General features: G+C 34.1%; 1 protein-coding gene across 3 annotated transcripts; it reads right to left on the bottom strand.

Moving 5' to 3' along the window:
• Positions 1-5,007: 5,007 nt before the first annotated feature.
• LOC149574726 (uncharacterized) lies at positions 5,008-22,918 on the bottom strand. Of its 3 annotated transcripts, none has more exons than XM_089814544.1 (3): positions 22,499-22,918; positions 19,838-20,179; positions 5,008-5,732 (listed from the first exon to the last, which is right to left on the bottom strand). In XM_089814544.1, exons 1-3 carry the CDS (start codon positions 22,898-22,900, stop codon positions 5,319-5,321), a joined length of 1,158 nt encoding a protein of 385 aa, XP_089670670.1. In that variant the 5' UTR covers positions 22,901-22,918; the 3' UTR covers positions 5,008-5,318. The 3 variants fall into 3 exon arrangements, with proteins under 3 accessions (XP_089670670.1, XP_089670669.1, XP_089670671.1); XM_089814543.1 differs by lacking the exon at positions 5,008-5,732 and adding an exon at positions 17,349-18,337; XM_089814545.1 differs by lacking the exons at positions 5,008-5,732; positions 19,838-20,179 and adding an exon at positions 17,482-18,337.
• Positions 22,919-24,451: the final 1,533 nt, after the last annotated feature.

A 24,451-nucleotide genomic window follows, 5' to 3' on the forward strand; every position in this document is an offset into this window, starting at 1 on the left:
TTAATGAACATTGGGTCTTACTCTTTGTGTAACCAGCCAAGTAGAATGGTAAGTTTTAGTCACCATTTTCTAGAAAGTTCTCCTTACTCAACTAGAATCATTTCTCTTTATTTGAGTCCATTAATGCATGACAAGAAACTTGATAGTGAGTGTGTGTCTTTGCCTTGATATATGACTGGGTGCTCAATGTTTGAGTTGTGATGCACGTTTTCTCTTCTTTCTTGAATAAGTATTGATCTTTTTAGTCATCTTGTATCTCGGATTGGGTGCATTTGCATTTGTGTTGTTCCATTAAATATTGTGGTGGTGATAGCTTAAGGTGAAACAAGTTATGGTATCTATTATTCAATTTTTTAACTCCATGAAGATGGGTATTTGATGCAACCTGAATATAAATTGAATTCCAAAGGTAGTCAAAGTCAAGCCCCAAATCTATTAACAACTACCAATTTGGCATGATTGGTTACGCACCCTTCTACTACCATTTGTTATTATAATCATTGTAATTCCTTAAAAGGAGTTATTGAGTTTTGTATGGTTACTCCCTAGTTGATTAGGCTCTTGACAAACCTGTTACCAATTCATGTGAGGCTCTTGAATGCTTAGTCTAAGAGTAATGCTTAGTAATTATTCAATTCTTTGGATTCTATGAATTGGATGGTTAATAATTTAGATTATTTTATATTTGACTAAAATAAGAAGAGTCAACTTCCACATGTTAACTCCATGCAGTGCTATTAGAACAATTTTCCATCATCATGTATAATTATTTATGTTGGTTAAGTGATGGCTATGAGGAATTTAACTCGACATTATGCACTTAATGCTCTAGTCGTATGTAAATCTTTGCATATTATAAACTAGCATAATCTTCCATCACCAATGGTGAGAATATTCTTATAAGAAATCTGATGTAAATCTTTTGTGTAGCACCAAACAATAATATTTATTATGTTGTTTATTTCCTTATAGGAATGAGCCCAAACTAGAATATTCAATGCTAACCATGCCGATCTTTGTGTGAGAGTTGACCCGTGACTTGTTTTCATTGTAATTCTTCCTTACTAAAGGAAAACAAAAGAGAGAGACCTTATTCCATTTCATATGTGTTATAATTACTGACAGCTTGTAATAGCAAACTTTGGTGTATTTGGGTTGGTCCTGCTTTAATATGTTTCACCACTAATATTGGCCCATGTTCTTTCATGGCTCAAGTTAATAAGATGATAAGTACATTCCTCTTAAAGTCAATGCTAGAACTGGAAACATCTTTCTTTAGGTTGTAGAATTTTTAGGATAATCTGATAATGAAGGTACCCATTTGGGATCGGGGACGACCATGGAATCCAAAGCTCTACATGTTATGCCTGTTATTATGTAAAATAAGTGATTTTGTGATCATTTAACTATCCTAAAAACTCTGTTGATTGTTCAATATCATTTTCTCAACCACATGTGAAATCATTTTATAAAAGTTATATTAAGTTGTGGTTTCAAGCAATTATGGTTTCAACAGTGCGAATGCTATTAGATGATGGAGAAGAAAGAGTACATTTAGCATTTATTTATTGAGTATTGTTGATGAGAGGAAAATATGCTTGATAAACTTGACTTCAAGATGAACTATAATAAATGATCAAGTTGTATGTAATTTGTTATTGCTATTCATTATTCCAAGCATAGTAACATTCAATGCTATGTGTAGGTAGCTACATAATTTTTTGATTAAATTGTAGTGTTAATCGTTCTTGAGATTTTCTATGTATAGGAAGTGCACTTGTAGTGTTAAGATGAAAGACATTATCGAATTCTTATTATTTTCCTAGTAGAATACACCCTCTACATTATGTTGTTAAGCCAGATGCATATGAGTACATCTGTGGAAACATATTGTTATGATGAATGTTGTTGATGCCTTCTTGAATTATTACTCTTATAATACTAAATATAAATGAGTACATTCTTTGAGATATTTTTCAATTTTATTACTTGATATCCCGAGTGTCAGTTGTTTAACTCTTTTATGGGATGGGTGTAATGTGGCAAAAAGGGAGGGTTAGAGATGGATACATTATGTTTTGTTCTCTCAACCCACCAGTTCTAATTGGATGGATTCATTTTGTTTTGCTTCTCCTTTCAATGAAAATTTGGCATTAAGTGCTTGACCAAGCCATTTATTTTCTCTACTGCATTTATTATGCTGTTGGACTTGTTGTGCATGTGTAGATATGCTTACTTTGTTGTGCATATGTATAGATATTCTTCCATTTGTTGTTCATATAATTAGATATACTTTAGAATGTTGCATGTGAGTGGATATGTTTCACAGCTGCACTATATCCATTTGAACCTCTTGTTCCGATTTGGTAGGTTTTTTATGCCAAGGTCGGGGCATTCTTCATGTCAGGAAGAACCCCGAGGGAGTAAACACTTTGTGGTTGGCATGGTAAAAGCACTTGGACCACACTCCTGTCTCAGATAGAAGATGGACGATGACCAATGGCTTTGGAGACTAGATCACACAGATGGACACATGCTAAGGTTACCTGATTCCTAAGGATTGTTCAATCATCTTTGGATGACCATTATGATGTAGTTATGTAATTGGATAATGTATCTTTAATGATCTCATTTTAGTTGTTCAACATGCATGTTGATGGATGTAATGTGTAAATCAACATCTTAGATAATACAATTATAAGTGCTTGTTGTTCACGAATTGTTAATCCTGATTTTAGTTAATATAATGGATATTGACTTTTCCATTAGAATTCTCTTATCTTTTCTACTTTTCAAGAATTTGTATGATGTGGCATTTGCTGACTAGAACATGATCCTTACAGTTAAAATCATTGAAAATCAGCTGACAAAGGAGATCCATCAGGTGTCAATCGAATGCAATACTATAAATATGAAAAATGATAACCCCCATATATTACAGGAAGCACAATTTGTACATATCAGATTTCTCGTCATAGAATTTAAGCCTGGAATTCCCATGCAATCCAGAACAAGTACCCGGTGTTGAACGGAAATAGCGCCAAATTAATTTTCTTTTCTACGATTGTAATCGGTGGCTGTAAATTTGTGGTGCCTCTCCATTTACACGAGGCACGGTAGTCGGCCACGAGAACTGCTCCCTGCCCACATTTACCCCTTCCTGGCTGCCTCTCTGTCGTCTGCCCTGCTGTATCGGCTAAATCTCTTGGAAGCTCAATGCAGTGAGAAAAGGGTTTGAGATCATGCAAGATGAACGAACATAATTTTAATATTCATCTTCAATATTAACTACCACATTGTAGGTTTACATTGTTAGAGGTGCAAGAGGCGTCAATTTGAACATTATATAGAATTTCGAGGCCAGTTCAGCCATACTAAGTCGGAGTTGATGGAGTTGATGGAGAGTCCAGAGATGTCAAGCGGTAGTGATAGGGATAGGCTAAGGGAGGACACCATCGATTTCAGAAAAATCCTGATTCGTCTGTAACAAGTGGTGGAACAGTTCAAAAAAAGTTGGTAGGCGATGAGAGAATGAAGGAGGTGGCAGATGGAGTAATGAGTATGAGGGCCAAGATCGCCCAATGCATACTAATGGCATAAGGATGAGAGAGTTCCTACCTGACATGGGTCAGTTCCTCCCCACATTGTCCAGGATTGCTTTTGCCTTGCTGATGGAGAAAGTGGACAAACAAGGCACAGACAAGAAAGCTGAGAGCTTACATCTCAGAGTTTGCAGTGTTGATGTGGGAGAGAATGTGTCAGTTCGTCAGTGGTCCTCGGTAGGAGCTCATGTGTATCATTGTCAAGAACGTACCAAGGCATGATATGGGTTCCCGGACCCACACTATGGAGGTGATCAATGATTTCAGCAATCAAAGATTTCTGAATGTGTACAATTGATATTTATGCATTAACAAAGCATCTTATTTGCATTTGAAGGATTCTTATTCTATAAATGAGTATTTAAGATAAAATTTCTTTGGATATTATTTACAATAAATAAAAAATACAAAACAAAATTTAAATTTTTATCTAATTAGTTCATAAACACACCCATCAGTCAACGAATTTTGTTCTTGGAATAGAAGATTTTCTTTTTGAGGTGATGACTATGATTTTTTTCAAAATGAAGTGAATTAATATCTTGTTCTTCCAATCTTTTATATATCAAGATATATAATATAATATCAAACCTCTCAATATTTAAACATTAATTTTTAAAATTAATTGTAATATTTAGAATAGAATTGAATATAACTTGAAATCTAAATTAAAATTATATTAGCCGATACAAATAAGATTTCAAAACTATATTAGCCAATACAAATAAGCGTTGATAACTAATAATAAAAACTATTATAAATTTCTTTTTCACAAAATAGACTTGAAACAGCACCATATACCATGTATAATATTAAGAGAAATTTAATAAACTAGTTTTAATTAATATATCCTTTCTATTAGGTGAAAAAATCAACCAATTAATTGATCTAGAATAATAAATAAAGGCCAAAATAACTGTGAGCAGGTGCAATGCAAGTATGCCCAGGCAGAATAGCTGCATGGGTATTAGCACACAGAATTTGAAACTGTGGTACAATTTCCAATCTAAAATCAGAGTCATTCCTACGGAGATGGTGAGATGTAATTGTACAAGCAAACTACAGAGTCCATTCTATAGAGCAAATCTCTTCAAGTTTCACTGCTGACATCTAAGGCTTGCATTATATGACATTTAATGAAGGCTTCCAAAAATTAGAAAAAAAAAAATTGAGGACGTTCGTTGAAACTGAAAGAGAATTATTTGTTTTTGTGAATAATGCCTAAAGGCTAAGCTTTAAATAAGGCATGCATCCTGTAACAGAGAAATAAGTAAAAGAATAAAATTACTAAAGAAAAATCGTCAAGGTACCAATTCACTCCAATGAAAATACATTGATTCAGATATTCTAGGAATTTAAAAAGTAACAAGTTAAAAAAAGAAACACGTACATAATTGCATCAGGATTAGATTTAAGAGATGTATATTTCTATATTGCCATAAAAACGTTTATAAATTTGAGGACAGTCGGTATCATTCTGTTCAGTAGATATGAGACTGGAAGCTAATGTTTTAGAAGCAAAAAGCCATTACATGTTGACGATTAGCGGAGGAGCTCTATTGAAAATGAGCCATGCACGAACTATTTACTATTTATGAACTATTATAGTATATAAGCATAGGGTATCCCCTGATTCCGTATTTACTATTTACAATCAACAAAAATTTAGTCATTAATGAGCTTCAGTAGCTTCCTTGCAGCTTTCTCTTAAGAGCTTCAGTTAATAAAGAGTACTGAATCAAAAGCATGGAGCTCTATCTTCTTCAAAGTTGGAATTGTAGCTGCATCCAGAGTTGTTTCTGCCTCTCCATGCAATACATTCTCAACTTGTTGGAGCTTTGCTTGTGAGATTGGAACACGAGTCTGTTTAGAAGATGAAACATTTGCATGTGGGGCAGAGGAATGACTCTTGGGAACTTCCACATCTCTGCCGCTGCCAGCTGTATTCATATTCATTGTCCCCCTGCCAGAAGAACCATCATCCACTTCCGCTTTGTCTTTGCCTCCGCCTCTCTTCCTTCGCTTTCTCTCACTTTCTGCAGCATCACCAACTCTCTCTGCTGCTGAAATGCCCTCTGCAGCATTCTCTCTTTCTGGCTCTGGGGAAATGCTCACTGTCTTCTCCGGTGGCTGGAGCATACAATATGAATTTAGGGGTTTTATATATTCATCAAAAATGACTTTTCTAATCCTCTGTGATAAAAAAAAAATACTCAAGATTCCTCAATTCCCTAAACATTACCTTAATTGCAGTTACCTCTACGTAGCTTATCATTGGAAGTTTACATAAAGGAAGATTTAAATGAACAAAAGAATACCATAACCCAAAAACCTGTGAATCAAGAAAATTTGGATAAAACAGACTTTCTTAATTGAGTTCAGTTCAGTTCAAAAGAGTCAGAACCTACTTTATAAGTAACATGTCAAAACTTGAGTTCAGTTCAAAAGAGCCAGAACCTACTTATAAGTAACATGTCAAAACTTGTTTGATAAAAAGAAAAAAATAGTATATAAATTTATTTTTATATACGAATATGTATATATACTTAACAACAAGTATATGTATATACTAATAATCTTATAGTAGAACTCTTCTTTCTCCATGCATGGAAAAATATTGAATCATTTTAATGAGATTTTTGTTACTACTAAAACCTACCTGTTCTATTGACATACATAATCTACATATGTAAATATAAAAATTTATGTGAATAATTTTTTTCATAAAACAACACAAATCACTTCTATCAGCTATTCCTCCTCCTTGCACATGCATAACTGCTAGTTAGTTTTAGTTAACTATTTAGTGCGTATCCTAAAGCTCATTGTATAATATAATTAAAAAATAAAATATTAAAAATCAGCTACCGTACCTAAAGAGGTGGACAACTGTGTGGCTCATCATAATGAGTGTAACATTTGACATTTTCATCCATTTTGCAGGGTTCAAAATATTGGCACTCAAGATGAATAATTATAAGTTTGACAAATCAAATCATGCACTCTTAAGTTAGCAAAATATCAGGTTACATTGGGATAAAATGGTGAATATGGAAGTTAATCAATAATTTAAACAGTCAATTAAAAGTATTTTTATTTATGGATTGAAAGCAATTTTATTAGTTCTTGCTGAAGGCAGAGAACTTATGGATCAGTTTGATGGACAAATAATTATTTGTCCAAGTCAATTGGCCAATAGAAATCAATTATTAAATTATTAAATTATTTTTAAAAGAAAACAATAGTTAGCAATTATTATTAATTTTTTAATCAATTTAAAACATGAATTTTCTTATTTCTCATTGTTTTGAGCAATGAGAAAATTAATTTCTCTTCGAAAAATAGAAAAATTATCACATTGTTTGAATAAAATAATATAAAAGATAAGCGTCTTCTCCAAGCCTCTTCTGGAAGCTTCTTCTTGAAGCTGCTGCTTCTGCAATTTCTAAATTATATTTTTTTACTTTCCGCAGGTTAGTCTCCAGGCACAAATGGCTCGTGGATAGGAATATAGGCCACTGTTAATCACACATGATAATCAGAGGGTTCCATGTATCCGTAGATTATCAGTGGCTGCTCTGCCTCCACACATCAGTCCAGAAGCTTTACAGGAGAAGCAGGCAGATTGTGGTGACCAACTGCAGAGATTCTAAGGCCCTTCTCTTCACCGCTGACAATTTGTTACTTAAAAATTAATGCTATCTGCTTTGATAATTGAGGACAGCATGTTCTGAGCTCAACAACCCTGCCCAGCTGCCTGCAGTCTCAAACTCTGGGCTTTTGGATGAAGAAATCTGACGAGTATTTCGGGTGGCATATGACATCATCCATGTTATCATCCACCTGTCTGCATTGTTCTCATCTACCGGTTTGGCTTGTTATCATTAACCCCATCTTCTATGTTAACATCATTAATCTACGCCTTAATCCCAGGTTGTTGAGCGGCTCTAGTTTACGCTTCCTCTTTCCTCTCATTTAAAGATTTTATGGCAATGGAGAATATAAATGGTAATGATGATTTTTGCTTTGTTTTATGCATAGATTATACTTTTCTCATTTCACCATATCTGGATGATTTGGCTGACAGAGCGTACAGAGGAGAGATTGAAACTGAAGGTGATAGGGTTTCCTTGCTACCACTATACTGAAATGATGAAGAAATGCCAAACCAACCTATGGCTTGATGGTTTGTCTAGTAAGCCACATACAGATTAATGTTAATTTTCATTCCTATTAATCTTATAACCCAAAGTTTTTCTCAGGGAAGTCAGAAGATTGGAAGAGTGTATCGGAGGTTGATAGAATTATGCCCTGAGGCAAACATAATTTTCAATGTGCGTGACACACAAATGTGCCCTAAGGCAGAGCAGGCTAACATATATACATGCCCTCCGGCCGTTCTCTTCACTCCCTTCAACTGCAGCTATTGTTTGCAATCTATTCAATATTGCAAATACCCTGATCTCATTTCATAATTCCTCTAAAACAAAATTGACAGTGCACCCTCAAATCCATCAGCACAAAACATGAAGCCTAGTTTTCTAGTTTTGGGAGTTTTGAATTCTCAACTCCAACTTGCAGGTTAAGAAATCCTAAACCTAAAGCATTTTTCGTCCTTTCTGGTAATTTGTAAATTATTTCTTCGATCTTGTCTGTTTTTGGATTTCATATATTTGTGGATGGACCAAGGACAAAAGCTGATAGAAGAAAAATATGGGAGTATGTGGAATTGCTCCCAAATTTCATTAACTGCTCTGCAAACACACACACTAAACAAATCCAAAGTTTTTGTGAAACCCAAAACCCACTTGTACTATAAATCGTCTCCAATCATCCTCTCTAAGTTCTCCTCTGCCTCCTCTAGCCTTTACAGATAGCCATGACCATATCCGCATGCAATTGCCTACTGGTGCTCCATAAAAAGCAACTCCTTTGCAGTACAAGAAGATACAGAGATGGGCCATGACAGAACAGTGACGGTGAAGCTGATCCTGCAAAAAGAATGAGATTTAAAATAGAGATCAAGTTGAAGATAAACCATCTCCCGTAGAGCTCTGATTTAGATCCAGGAGTGGCAAAAGGGAGATGATAGCAGATTATGTTTCTCCACTTGAAGAATTAACTCCCACGTCTCGTCTCGTGGGTATGCATCTCTACCATTGTGGCAGACATGCAGCTCAAAACATGGCATGTGCTTTAATGTTTATAAATAAATTCAATAACTCATTTGGAACAGTTTAAACGTGTTGGTATGATTTCTCGATGGTTTTGAGGCCACAGCTGCAAAGGGAGGGGCAAGTTGTTTTTTTTACTAAAGACACTTTTCTATTTGTCAAAGTGATTTTATTTTATAAAATCAAAGTTAGTTTTTTGCACAGTGCTCCTTTCGGTAACCATGGCGATTGCAAGATATTATGGTTTAATGGTTGAAATAAAAAATTGAAATTATTAATTCATATTTTTTGATAAATTATAAAAGTTAATATTTATTGACTTTATAAAATTTTAAAAATAAAATAAAAATCTAATGAAAAATTTTATAATTACAATTTTATTTAAAAAATAATTTTTAATATCTATTTAACTAAAGACATCACTTTAATATAAATATCATATCTTTAAATAAGTAATCCAAGCTGCAAACAAGGACCTTGAGAATCATGTGAAAATCTTAGAATTTCTATTATACACTTAAAATTCTAAAGGTCACTCGATTTGAATCAAGCTGTACATAAACTCTATGTGTCATCCTTTTAAAAATCTATGAGCAAGTAGAACTTGAAGATGATGTATATCTTATAAAAGTAAATTCGATACATTGGTCTTGACTCTTGACAAAACTCACAAAATTAAAAACATGAATTTTGGCACTTACACCCCTTGTTTATGAAAGGAAAAAGTAGTTTTTTATCAAGAATACTAAATACACAACTTATATAGTGTTAAATATAATGACTTATTTTTAAAAAATAAAAATGTAATTTTTTTATACATTTTTTGGCAACAAAATTTAAGATTTAATTAATTTTAATATTAAAAATTTCTAAAATCAATCTTATTATTAGCCGATAAGCTATTATAGGTGGGCGTTTCATAAAAACCTGTCCGTTTGGAAAACCAGACATTATAGGCGGTATTTTGGTAATAGACGCCAGACATGAATAATATATAATAAACATAAATGTTGGTTCCCAAATTCAAAAAAGTGCTTGTGCATTCCATGTCAGAATGTCATCCATTTTATGGTTTTATGGTGGATTCATAATCTATTAATGGACAAAATCGATGATGAATTATAATAAATGCTCTCATGATCATATCGATTCACTTCAGCCTTTTCCTCATCACCGCCATTTACCAATGTTGGCAGCCTGAAGTCATTAGTGGCTTCTTTGAGCTCTACGTATGTGAATTTCTTAGGCTCGTGGGAAAGAAGAAGATCCATGGTATGTATGGATGAAATGGTTTGCAGGCTTAGAGTGGATTTGTATGAAGGTTGATATAAATTTTCTCCGAGCATGGTATTGCAAGTAAGAGATAGTTATGAGATAATTACGGCAGAGGCATTTCCTATTTGAAGGGGAGCAGCCGGTTTTATCATCCAACGACAAAACGATCTGATCCGTTCGTTACCTCTTTCACACTTTACATGTATTTAATGATTTCTTGCAATTTCAACGAAACCCAAATTCGAGAGAGCAAAAAGAAATCAAAGTTCAGTCCAGTCTGCGACACTTTTTCAACTGCTCCAAATCTTCCCAGGTGTGTAAAATGGGAAGAGTTCGTGTTGTAGTGATGGACTAAGTAGTCCGCATAACAGGTTTAAGGAAGGGGTTGTTTGTAACAGGTTGCATGATGTTAAGAAGTGTGTCAATGAGTTGGGCCCGTGCCATTAGTAACTGACGTTAGATGAGAGGTGTTCGGGTTGTTTTCAAGGTTTTTATTTTTATTTAAGGGTTTTGATTCTAATAGTTGCTAACAAGTTTTTGTTCATAATTTTTGGAGTTATTATTATATAAAATTAAAATTATTTAATATTTTATGTATGCTCTTACATTAGATTTTCATCTAAGTAATTAATATTAAAAAGAATAGTTAAAAAATAAAAGATATATAATTATTTGATTAATATATTTTTAATTAATTTATATTTAAAAATAGTAAAGTAAATCTAATTTTATAATATTCAGAGTAGAAGGAAGATATAGTAATGGAAAGAGGTAGATTTAGAAGGGAAGAGAGAGATAAATAAGTAGATAGCAATGGAACAAAGAAAGTGATAAAGATGGAAAATGATATACAATTCACATTATTTTTAAAATGCATTTAATAATTATTTCACCTACCATAAAAGAAAATTTAAAAAAATCTCTTCAAATGTTACCAATATTTTAATCTCTCTATTAATGTTTTGTTCAATGATTTTTATTAAAAAAATATGGCTTCTCAATGTAGGTACGTTTAAGAAATCAAATAAAGCATGATAAAAAATAAATGAAAGATGTGATACTTTAGGAAAACTATGCTAAATGTAAATACTATCAAGTTGTTTGATAAAATAGATAATGTTAAAGTAGTTTTTTAGCTTTGAAAATGGCGGGAGCAAGAAAAAACAAAAATGGCAAGAAAATAGTAGGAAATAACCAACAACTAAAATGAAAAAATTAATAAGGCATTGAATAGCCTATATATGTTTGGGGGCATGAAACATTGCCTAAAAATGGATGAGAAAAAATTAGATGACAATAGATATCTCAATAGTCGTCCATTGTTCTCAATAATTGTGGACCAACTAGTTTCTAACATCAAACAAATAGATAAAGAGAAAAGGAAAATGGGTATATAGAAAGGAGGTGCAGAGAGACAGAGAGAGAGAGAGAGAGAGAGAGAGAGAGAGCAATGAAGAGTGATATGTAGAGAGAGCGAGGGGGGAGAGATAGGGATATAGACAGAGAGAGGAGTGAAAGAGACCTATAGAGAGAAATATAGACGTATATATAGAGAGTAGTAGAGATGGAGTGAAGTTACAGGTGGGGGAAGAAGACGAGGTATTAATAGATAGTAGTTATGGGTAAGATATGATTGTAGGAGGAGGCAAATAGGAGAAGAAGAGAAGCTGAGGGGAGATATAAGGTAGAGAGGAATGAGGGGCAAATATATGAGGTAGACAAAGAAAGAGAATATTTAGGGCATATGATAGATGGATATTCTTTGTGTGTGTGTGTGTGTGTGTGTGTGTGTGTGTGTGTGTGTGTGTGAGAGAGAGAGAGAGAGAGAGAGGAGGAGGAGGAGGAAAAAATAAATATTTAGTAGGGAGAAGGGATTGTGAGATGGAGATGAAGATAGAAATGAAGAAGGGAGAGGGAGAGAGATGAGGGGAAGGGGGAGAGATGAGGTAGGGAAAGAAGGGGGATGGGAAGATAGATGATATAGAGCTTGAGGAAGAGGATACAATATTAGTGATCATATTTATTATCGTGAGCATACATACAAGATTCTAACCTACATCAAATCAGTGATAACTAATATTTAGTAGGGAGAAGGGATTGTGAGATGGAGATGAAGATAGAAATGAAGAAGGGAGAGGGAGAGAGATGAGGAAGAGAGAGATGAGGGGAAGGGGGAGAGATGAGGTAGGGAAAGAAGGGGGATGGGAAGATAGATGATATAGAGCTTGAGGAAGAGGATACAATATTAGTGATCATATTTATTATCGCGAGCATAATACAAGATTCTAACCTACATCAAATTAGTGATAACTAATATATAAGTGTTGAGTATGTGAAGTCCAACAATCACCGCCTTTCACCTTCTCTGATCTCTTCAATTGTTAGTTGTGTATGCTTCTATAAATGGTTGTGTACATGCTAAGGATAATTTTTTGGTTAAAATTTAAAAAGATTGGGTGTATCCCCAGTCAATGTCGGTGAGTAAATGTAACAAAAATTATTAGGTAAGAGTTGATATATGCTATGTAAATTCCTTTCCCCGCACATTCATCAAAAAAGCCCAAGACATACTAGACTTTCCACTTTTCAATAATTTTCTTTATGTACAGCCATGAAGTTTCTAAAAATTATCCAAGGACTTCACAATAAATTTCACCTCCTCTCCTTTCACTACATTCAACTTTGTTCATCTCCTTCACGTTGACTTTACAAATAGGCTTTGCTCGTTGAGCATGCATTTTCCCTCTTTTTTCAAATTTGTGTGAATTACTTCTATGAGGTTAGATTTTGCCAAGCAATCTTCCTCTACATCGATATTTTTTGTATCATGTCTAGGTTGTTGTACTTGTGGTTAATGGTGAGGTCATATACCATATCTAGATGACATTTTCATATTTTCGGAATACAATCTCAATAAGCACCATCTATATTATATATGTTATGGTATACTACGTATTGTCTTCTATTTTCTTTTATGGATTCATTTGTATTAGTATCTCTTATATGTACCATTAATTTATGGACTCTATTTATTATTATAGATGAGCATATATATATACCGCTTTCATTCTTTACTTGCATCTCCTCTGTATGTCCCTACAAATATAGCATCAAGTATATACTCATGAAGAGATGTACATGAAAAAAATCATTAATTTTGTTCTGCCTCTTTACCTTAATGTGACATTTTATCACTATAGTTACCTAATCTTCTAAAGCAACAAAAGCTTACTTCATCACTATAGTTACCTAATCTTCTAAAGCAACAAAAGCTTACTTCGAATGTTGCTTCCTAATCTTGTAAGTAAAGAGCACCTAACATGGCTATCATTTTTCTGTTACTATCTCAAATGGTCATACTATTTTTGACTTTACTAGACAAAAAAGTATGCATAGGCAACCATCACCTTTTGTCACTATCAACGTACCCCTTGCTCTTTTGAGTGCAAATGCTAGTTTATATTATTATTAAAATATACTTAATATAACAAAATAGAAAATTATTAGCCAATAGGCTAGTTATGAGGGAATATGTCGACAGAAAAGCATGATGTCTCAGTCGGCTAAAGGAAAAAATCTGAGGGAAAAAAAAAAGGTTAAAACACGGGCTATATGAGAATCCCGGCTAAGACAGTAGGTTGGCATCAGCTGACTACAACTTAAGCGAGGTTCGTATTGAGGAAAGTGATTTTGTTAGTGTAATTAACAGAAGAATTGAAATATATTAGCCATTAGAAAGGGATAAATATAGGATTCAGGTGGGTCCTGTGGAGTTTAGAAGGCTATCCAGCAGAAATAAGAAGAGAAATCCACATGGCAATTTAGAAAACAGGGGGTTTTGTACATAGAAGATATTTTACTCGGAATACTGTTTTGTACAGAAGGAAAGTGATATAAATGTTATTTTTGTACAGAGGACAAGTACTGCTGTTGTAAAGAAAGATGGCATGGACGATGGTGCTAATTACGTACAGAAAAACAGTTTTAATGGAAGTATTGATGTTCCGAAGACGAGAGCTGTGGGTGGGTATGCTGGAATTGTGCAGACTAGTAATGGTGAATTGCAGAGGCCTCATGATGAAAGAAGAAAGAGGTGGTAGAAGGATTTTGAACAGGTCGAGAATATGGGTGTTGGTAATTTGATGGAGCCTTATGATGGTGCGAGAGTTAGAACCGGTTTAAGCAATAAGAGGCAAGGCAAAGGCAAGGCTAAGTGTTATGATCCTACAAATAAGTTGCAGCTTGTTGAATAATGAGGAAACGACGAAAGACGGATGGGGAAGTAGAGTGTGTGCCATTAGAGAGCGACAATAATGTGGTTTCAAGAGAAATTTTGGAGGCACTCAGTAGGGATACCAAACGCAGCTTACTTGAAAGTACAGATTTTAGAGGCAGCGGGCAGATTGAACATACTGATTTTGAGATTTTAAAGAATGCTGAAGACAGGGGACACTGCGGAAAAAGCTAGGGTCACATTTGCTCTTGGTGAATCTGCATTTTCAAAGGCCTCCAAAAATTGAGAGAAAGGGCTCGCAATTAATATCCAAATTAATTTGCACACATAAATCATCAAATCTGGCTGCGGACAGATAGCTACAACTTGGTGTAACCGCATAAACAAAAATGGACAACAATAAATGATGGATGGAATCAAAACTACCCATCTGCCAACCTAGCAACATTGGTCACCGACAATCCTCGGTGAAATGGATATTTACATGGGCAAAATAACAGAAATTTGATTCTTCGGCAGGACCGATATTCTCAAAGCCACCAATTTTTTTCCAAATTCTAGTGATAGTAATGCTGATGACATACCTTCAAATATAAATACAAAGAGTATTAAAAAAAATGTTGATCCTACTCAAACACAGAAGCATTATATTTCTTCCAAAGACGGCACTCACGAATTACTAAAAAGTAACTCTTGGGAAATTATCAATACAAACAGGGAATGTGTTGATATTAGTAGGCATATGAATATACAAAAGGAAGATGAAAATGCTTAGGGATTGAGGAAATCAACCAGACGGAGAAGGCTTCTAGCCAAATTCTTTCATTATGAACTTCTTTATTCCGAAGAAGCAGAGCCATAATTATTATTATCAGACCAAGTTGAACTAACAAGTTTCAAAGAAGTGTGCAAAGCATCTAATTCTCACAAATGGGAGGCAGCGATGCAAGAAGAGATAGATTCTCTATTGATTAATAACACTTGGGATTTGGTTCCATTACCACCAAATCAGAAAGCAATCAAAAATTGATGGATGTTCTGATTGAAAGATGAAGGCAAGGTCAGAAGTGATAAAAAGCCAGGCTGGTTTTTAAAGGCTTTGATTGACAAAAGGGAGTAGATCAGTTGGATGTCAAAATCTCAAAAATTGATGGATGTTTTGATTGAAAGATGAAGGCAAGGTCAGAAGTGATAAAAAGCCAGGCTGGTTTTTAAAGGCTTTGATTGACAAAAGGGAATAGATTAGTTGGATGTCAAAATCAGTTGTAAAAAGGAATATATTTCAATGAAATCTTCTCATCCGTATTCAAGATGACTACAATCTGGGCTACCCTTGGTTTAGTTGTTCATAGTCTTGAACTTGAATGGTTGGATATCAAAATGACATTCCTTCATAGTGACTTGAATGAAAAAATATACGTGATGCAGCCTAAGGAATTTGTCAAACATGGAAAGGAAAACTTATTTTGTAGGTTGAGAAAGAGCTTGTATGGTCTCAAGCAAGCACCGAGGCAGTGGTACCTCAAGTTTGATCGATTCATGACTAAAAATAATTTTATTCGGTGTAAATTTAATCCATGTGTCTACTATAAGAAGTTACTTGATGGCTCCTTTATTCTTTTTGGCTTTATGTTGATGACATGCTGATAACTAGTTTCTCTATGAAGTTGATTCCTGAATTCAAAGAAAAGTTGTCATAAAGATTTGCAATGAAAGATTTAGGGGCAAAGAGACAAATACTTGGCATGAACATTATAAATAATAGACACAAGAGAGAGATCAAACTTTCTCAAGAACACTATGTTCTCAAGGTGTTAGAAAGATTTGGCATGACAGATGTCAAACCACTCAACATTCCTCTTGTCGATCATTTTCATTTATCTTCATCCATTTGTCCCAAGACACAAGAAGAGAAAAACTACATGAAGAGCATCCCATATTCTTCAACAGTAGGCAGCCTTATGTATGTGATGGTATGTACTCATCCAGATATTGCCCAAGCAATGGGGGTTGTGAGCAGGTTTCTGAGCAATCCAAGTAAACAACATTAGGATGCGGTTAAATGGATCTTGAAGTATCTTAAGGGTACTTCTGATTTTGTATTATGTTTTGGTGGCAATGATGCTTCACTAACAGGTTACACTGATTCAGATATGGTTGGAAATTTAGATAATAGAAGATCTACTACTGGTTAAGTTTTTACTTTTGCTAGAGCAGCGATCAATTGGGTATCAAAGTTACAACAAGTGGTCTCACTTTTATCTACCGAAGTTGAATATATTTCTCTCACTGAAGGGGCAAAAGAGTTGATTTGGTTGCAGCGTTTGTTTGGTGATTTTGATTATCCTCAACAAGGTTCAATTTGTTATGTGACAGTAAAAGTGACATTGATTTAGCGAAGAATGCAATGTTTCATAGCAAGACTAGGCATATTGAAGTTTGTTATCATTTCATTCGAATTAAACATGAGGAGGGCAAACTTCAAGTCATGAAGAAATAACAATAGGGAAATTCAGGGGAGTCTCTAACATTACACCAATTGGACTTCAAGTGGGGGTTTGTTAGGGGTATTTGTGAAGCCCAACAGCCATTTTCTTTATTCTCTATTTTTATTATGTTCTCCCTTCAATTGTAATGACTCTTCATTTCATTTGAATCTCTATAAATTTGTGTCATTGTAGGCTTATTAGATATGTTGTATTTGAAGAGTTGAAGCTACAGCTATGATGTAAGATTCAAACTTTTGTTAATAAGAGATTTTCCCCTATAGTGTGGACATAGCAATGAATTGTGGTGAACCACGATAAATACTTGTGTTGCGTATTTAATTTCTATTGTTGTTTTGTTTCTTTTCACTATGCACTTTTAGGATTCTTCACAGGTACCATATGAAATGTTTGTTGTAATCTTCTTCCCCATTCCTATGCAAGACAATGAAAGGAACTTTTGGGAAAAGGATAAGTATTCAAAACCAAAATATTCGAAGCACTGATAACAGTATTGTGCACATAAAAAGGTTATTATAATGCAGATTTGTTGGACTTTCATAGTGTATGACATTAGTTATGACCTCTCAAAATGTTGAGAGATAGAACAACACTTGAGAGTTTTTTAGATTAAGGTAAAAATAGGTTTTAAAGGGACCCCAAAACCCTTTAACAGTAAATAAAAAGATAAACCATGAAGCACTACCAGGTTTTACAAGGACCTAAAACCTCTAGTTTAAACAGTACCAAAATCAGGTTTTACAGGGACATGAAACCACAAAAAAGAACCATAAATCGAACCCAGGTTTTACAAGGACCTGAAACCTAGTTTTAACAACAGACAATTACCAGATGAAAAAACCAAAATCAGTGACCAATAACCAGGACCCATAATAATAACCATGACTAGTACTAAAATTGGAGACCAAAAACCAAAGACACTAGAGGCTGCTATTGCAGCTCTTTTATCATTTTAACCACCTCTTTACCGATCTCCACAGCGCCTTGAATGGAATCAACAGCCGAACCACCAATAGCCTCCGCTACCCTTTTCCTAGAGCTTTGCCTAGTTCTCTTACTTGGTCCCCCTAGAGACATAATTTCTTCATTGGTATGCTTCCTTGAACTTGTAGCAGCAACACAAAAACTGGAAGTTACCTGCTCCATCTTATTGCCACTTTCCTTGATTAGCAGACAAAGATTTTGTTCACAGTCCTTTAGTTTGTCCAGTATATTACCCAGCTGCACTTCCATCTGACTGAGCTTAGCACAGTCCATATCCTGGTTCTGTTGCACCTTTTCCATTTTCCTTTTGGGGCTCATTAATTCAATATACATCCATGAGTCAGCTTGCAATGCGGTATCAGCCTTAAGTTTTGCAGTATGCAAAAAAGAAAGCATAGTTTCCCTTTGAAGAGACTCATTCTTCTCCTTCCCCATTTGTTCTCTGCCAGAAGACTCATCCTTGTCTGTCCTTTCCTCTTCCCTCACATTAACATCAGAAGGGTCCTCCTTTGCCTTCTCCATTTCCTCTTTTCCATCACTCGCTCCCTTGGAATACTCACTCTAAAACAACACTTGAGAGTTATAGCTTGGAAGGATGTTAAATTTTTTTGCAATTTTCATCAAAAAATCAACATTGGATTTAACAAATGTTGAGGACGATTTCATATGAATTCTGAATCAGATTTACAGAGTTACAACCTACTATATTATTGGTTACATTTTACAAGCAAATTATACAATTTTTTTCTAAAATTGTATAATTCTTTTCTAAAATTAAAGATTTCATCACATCAATAGAACTGCATTCACTTTTCACAAACTTTCTCCTCCTCCCTAATTGTAGGCAGGGACTCCACCTGTCTACAGCTCTTGTTTTATTTCGATTTCAATTTATTATCAGTGAATGAATTTCATTCTTTAAATAGAAGAGGATTTTCTTTAGAGGTGATGATAATGGTTTTCTTTTCAGCATGAAATGAATTAATATCTTATTGTTACCATGTTTTATATATCAAGATACATAATTAGATATCAAATGTCTGAGTATTTAAACTTCTAAAATAAATTATAATATTTAGAATAAAATTGAATATAATTTGAAATCAAAATTAGATTATGTTGGACAATGGAAATAAGATGAAAACTTTGATAGCTAAAAATAAAAATCATTATAATTTTTCTTTTTCACAAAATAGAATTGAAACAGTGCCTATACCATGTATAACATTAAAAAAAATTAATTAATATATCCTTTCTATTAGAAAAATAAATTCAACCAATAAATTGACTTGGAATAATAAACATAGACCAAAATAATTGTGCGTAGGGGCAATCCAAGTATGCGTTGATTAGCAGAATAGCTGCCTGGGCATTGGCACACAGAATTTGAAACTCTGGTACAATTTCCAATCTATAATCGCTATCATTCCTATGTAGACGGTGCGATGCAATTTTACAAGCATTGTTATAGTAAAGAAAAATTGAGGATGTTAGTTGAAAGAGGGTTATTTGTTTTTGCAAATAATGTCTAAAAGCTAAGCTTTAAATAAGGCATGCATCCTGTGAGAGAGAAATAAACGAAGGAATAAAATTGCGAAGAAAAATCATCGAGGTCCCAATTCAGTCCAATGAAAATACATGAATTTAGATATTCTAGGAATCTAAAATGTCAAGTTAAAAAATGAAACACGTACATAATTGCATCAGGATTAGATTTGTGAGATGTATAATTATATATTGGCATAAAAAGGTTTATAAATTTGAAGACAGTCGACATCATTCTGTTTAATAGATATGAAACTGGAAGCTAACGTTTTACAGACAGAAAGCCATTAAATGTTGACAATTAGCAGAGAGCTCTATTAAATGTTGACAATTAGCAGAGAGCTCTATTGAAAATGAGCCATGCACACGAACTATTATAGCATATATGCATATGGTAGCCCCTAATTCCATATTTACTATTTATGAACAAGAATGTAGTCGTTAATGAGGGTCAGTAGCTTTCTCTTAATTGCTTCAGTAAAAACAGAGTACTGAATCAAAAGCAAGGAGTTCTACCTTCTTCAAAGTTGGATTTGCAGCTGCATTCTGAGGTGTTTCTACCTCAACTTGTGCGAGCTTTGCTTGTGAAATTGGAACTTGAGCCTGTTTAGAAGATGAGACATTTGCATGTGGGGCAGAGGAATGACTTTTCCCCCACTCCACATCTCTTCCAATTGTCCCTCTGCCAGATGAACCATCCTCCACTTCCACTTCCACTTCCACTTTGTCTTTTCCTTTGCTTCTCTCACTTTCTGCAGCATCACCATTACCAACTCTCTCTGCTGCTGCCGAAATTTCCTCTGCAGCATTTTCGCTTTCTGGCTGATCTGGGGAAATGCTCACTGTCTTCTCTGATGGCTGGAGCACACAATACGAATATAGGGTTTTTTTATATTCATCAAAAATAACTTTTCTAGTCCTCTGTGATTCCTCAATCCCTTCACATAACTTAATTGCAGTTATCTCCATGCAGCTTATCATTAGAACTTTATATAAAAGAAGATTTAAATGAACAAATGGATACCATAACCCAAAAACCTATGAATCAAGAAAATCTGGGTAAAACAGAATTGCTTAATTGAGTTGAGTTTAAAAGAGCCAGAACCTCATGTATCCTTTAACATTCACAAGTAACACACAAAAACTTGTTTAATATGGCTATTAAATGTTAATCTGTAACATGATTTTACTGTTCATTTTCGTTGAGTCTTGTCCAAATCATTAATTGTATTGATAAACATAGCTATTATCGTCTAATGAAACTAAAATCATCTCTAATATCATATAATTTGATTTCTCGCCTTGACCTACAAGCCTTTTAATCCCATATCTTTTCTGGCTGGGATAATTGCCATAGGTGGCTAGTATTGTCCCCAAGGTATTGAGAATCAAGACCTATGCCTGTATTGCAGACCCATAACCGAGTAAGTCATTGGACGAGACATTGTAAAGATTGTTTGATTATGTTACAAGTATTGGCATCACTGCATGTTTATGAAGTGAATTAAAAAGGTTATGGTTTCTTTTGCTATTGGATCTTGATGTTAATTTACTTCCTTGAGCCAGAAGCTTTTATTAGACTAAAGGGTAAGGACCTACAATTTCAAACAATGAAGCTTAATCCCTGCGTCTCTCTTATATCCCAAGGAACTTCACTGGTGACTTTTAAATAGTTCATACAAACATAGAGTCTTGAAGCCCTTAAAAGAGTTTAATTTTTTGCCGCTCAAATCCAACAGAATGGAAGATATTTTCACTGAATTTGAGCTCATCCAAGAGCAGAGGAGTGCCTTCAAAAATAGCCTTTGACCAAAAAGAGAGATCAGACTGACACTTCAAAAGACAATATTAGCACAAATTCATTACTTTGACAAAACGATCCTTTGAAAGAAGAGTGTCTCACAGATCAAATGCCTTTCCTCAAGTCAATCAACTTAGCCATCAAGACATCTATGGAACATGTAACATATAACATATACGTTTAAATATCATGTCATCTTCTTTCAGCAACTTCATCCTTGAATTTTTGCTACCGGTGGGTTTTTTCTGTCCTTCAAATCTGCTTGAATTTCAACATCATTTTTTAACTTTTTTTAATAACCATCACTATTCCTTCTGTGTCAATTTTAATCCAATGATAGTGAATTTACCCTATCTAATGAATTTCTAAACTGCCACTTACTTCATTTACTTATCTCCTTTTTGGCATAATTTAGATTTTCCATCAGCAAGAATCTCCCTTCTTTCTCCTTAATAGTCTTATTACCTTGCCTTTCGTTGGTCCAAATCAAGGTTCTCATTTAGGAACCGATATCAACTAAAACTATTTAAAATCAAAGTTATTATTGAAGGATAAGCTTTGGATCAGTGATAGGAAGTTCACATTTTTCAAGTCCCTTTTTAATTAAACTATAGGTATCTTAAATTAAATTTGGGTTTGTGCCATGGCATGCTTAGTAGTTAGTAATCGCAGGCTTGTCATTAAAAGCCACCATGACTCTTAGCGATGCAATTTTCTAGAAAGCTCCAAACATGGTTATATGAACCCCAAGTTTCCTATTTTCTATGTTTTATGAAATTATGGACATCTTCATACGAATGAAAGCAGGGAAATGTCAAATGGCATTTTGGGGTGACATTACTGAGTTAAGGTTAAAGAAAATATTGCAGGTGAATCACAGTCTGACAAGCTAAGCTGTATGAAGGATTAATGGGAAAGAATTCTTCCAGCTGGAACAGAGTTCCAAACAGATCTTTTTGCTAGGCCATCAAGATCCTTTGAATTCGACTATTAAATTCACCAAGTATATTGTATGCACTCAGATTCTGCCAGAAACCGGAGCAAAAATTAATTGATTTTGAAAAAGCTAACCTATAAATGACTAATCCGAATTCTGGCCTGAATATTCCACAAATCAAAGGCATAGTTCAACAGTTTTGAATAGGCGCTAAAAAAACATACCAAACCAGGGGGAACAACAACCTACTCGCTAATAGCTATACACGCCTGAACATGGCAATGACAAGTCCCAATACTCTTTTCAATAAAAATGTATTAGCTAGGATGAAACACATAATTAGATGGTCAAATATAGCCATCAACGTCCAATCCAAATCTGAATTCCGTTAACGCTGAGAGTCGATAAAAAGAAAAAGAAAGAGTTGGTGTAGATTTACCAGCTGTGAGGGCTGAAGCCAAATACCATCGCCCCAATCCAGATGAAGACGCAGCTGAGATACATGGCACTCCACTTTCTCCCGAGAATGAGTGAAGTGAACAAGGTAGTTATTATCAGGCAGAGCCTTTTCTATGGTTCCTTTCCACCACCCATCTTTATCATGCGCATCAACTATCTCATCCGCTACGAAATGTTGCCTGACCAAAAGAGGGGGTGCAGGCCTTATCTCATCAGCCCCAACCCTACATTTTGATTTCTCCCTCGCTTTTGATTTCAACTCAACCTCGTATTGTGGACTCCTCTTCCTAATTAGGGTTGCAGGGTACCAGGCCCCCTTTAAACCTTCCTCGTCTCTGCAAACTTCCACTGCGTCACCCGCTCTCAGAAGCAGAACTCCCATTGCAACTTTCTCGTTCTTCTAAAAACAGCGAAACAGTGTGATACTTGAAGGGGAAAACAACATTCAAGCCAGCTGAGGAAATTCATTGAACATTTAACTAACTGATGCACTTCATCAAATGATTGCATGCACACCTGATGATTGCATTGCAGCGGATTTGGTTATCATGTTATATACATGAGCTGCCCGCAAAATTGATATTGGAGGTCAGAAAGAAGTTTTTCATCTCTGGCCCGAAATAAGAGGGAAAGTACGAAAATATCACTCACATTCATCATCCTGGTGTGGGCTAACCGTGAAAATCACTCAACTCTAATAATAATGATTATCTTCGTCTGATAATGATGGGTATTCAGACCAGCGACTCCGTTTAACTTTACGCGCAGAATAACAATTTTCCCCTGTTGAATTCACTAACAATATTTATTAATGAGTAGCTCACCCCTCGCTTACAATATACATTTCGATAGCCATTACAATGTAGGGTGCATGCCAGGTTTAGAGCCACGCAATGTCTATTGAATTTTTTGTCATAACATTGTGCATGTGCATAAAAGTTCGATGATAACAGTTTGGGTTTGATGTTGTCGTGGTTTAAAATTTCATATTTGTCTCTGTTATTTGTGAAATTCAATTGAGAGTTCTTAGTTTCATAATTAATTATATATATATATGTGTCTCTAGTGAATTTTATTTCATAATCTTAACATTTTGCATGTGCAATAAAGTTCGATGATAACAGTTTGAGTTTGATATTGTCATGATTTAAAATTTCATATTTGTCTTTTTTATTTGATTGTGAAATTCAATTGAGTTCTTAGTGTTATATATATATATATATATATGAACTATTTTGTTAAGGTATGTTTTTCCTTAAAAGCAATATAATTATTAGTTATCTTTCAAATTTAAGTGGTCTAAAGATAATTGATTAACTAATTGCTTTAAGTTTTGGGATACAATTTTTAGAAGTCTAATTATACTTGATTTTATCAAATTAAAGATTGTGTTGATTTAATATTTGATTTTAAGTTTGATAGTTTTGTTAATTAGTTGATTTTAAATTTCATTGTTTGATTAATTAGTCCAATTCTAATTCTAGATTGAGAGTGCAATATGATGGTTCTATAAATTAAATCTAGTTTACATATTAATACCATTTATTTTATATAATATTATTAAGTACTTTTTGAATTTTATACTTTAACTAGTGATAATTTTTTTGGTTTTACATGTTCAAATTAATCATTCTTTAAATTTCATTATCAAACTATTACATTGCATATTATAGATACAAGATTTTTAACTTTACAATTTTCAGACTTTCTACAATTTGATTGTATGAACTCATTTACCTCTTATATGGGCCCGATGGATATTAAAGCTAATACTTTTGAAGACTGATTTTTTATTAAGCTAATGTGATTCATATTTGTTTAATAGTTTTTTGAATGTATTGTTGATTTAGATATTTATATTTTACTATTGTATTTTGTTATAATATAGTTTTTTGTTCCAAAATAGTTTTAAAAATAATATTATTTATATTAT

Source organism: Cupressus sempervirens, chromosome 2 (genome assembly GCF_028749045.1).
Source record: "Cupressus sempervirens isolate cs-2001-9-10 chromosome 2, ASM2874904v1, whole genome shotgun sequence".
Taxonomy (NCBI): Eukaryota; Viridiplantae; Streptophyta; class Pinopsida; order Cupressales; family Cupressaceae; genus Cupressus; species Cupressus sempervirens.

Coding starts and splice junctions, on each gene's coding strand:
- LOC149574726 (XM_089814543.1), bottom strand. CDS start 22,900: ATGGGAGTTCTGCTTCTGAGAGCGGGTGACGCAGTGGAAGTTTGCAGA. Junction 20,180..22,498: donor GGCTTCAGCCCTCACAGCTG/GTAAATCTACAC, acceptor TGTGTGCTCCAG/CCATCAGAGAAGACAGTGAG. Junction 18,338..19,837: donor CAAATCCAACTTTGAAGAAG/GTAGAACTCCTT, acceptor GTGTTGTTTTAG/AGTGAGTATTCCAAGGGAGC.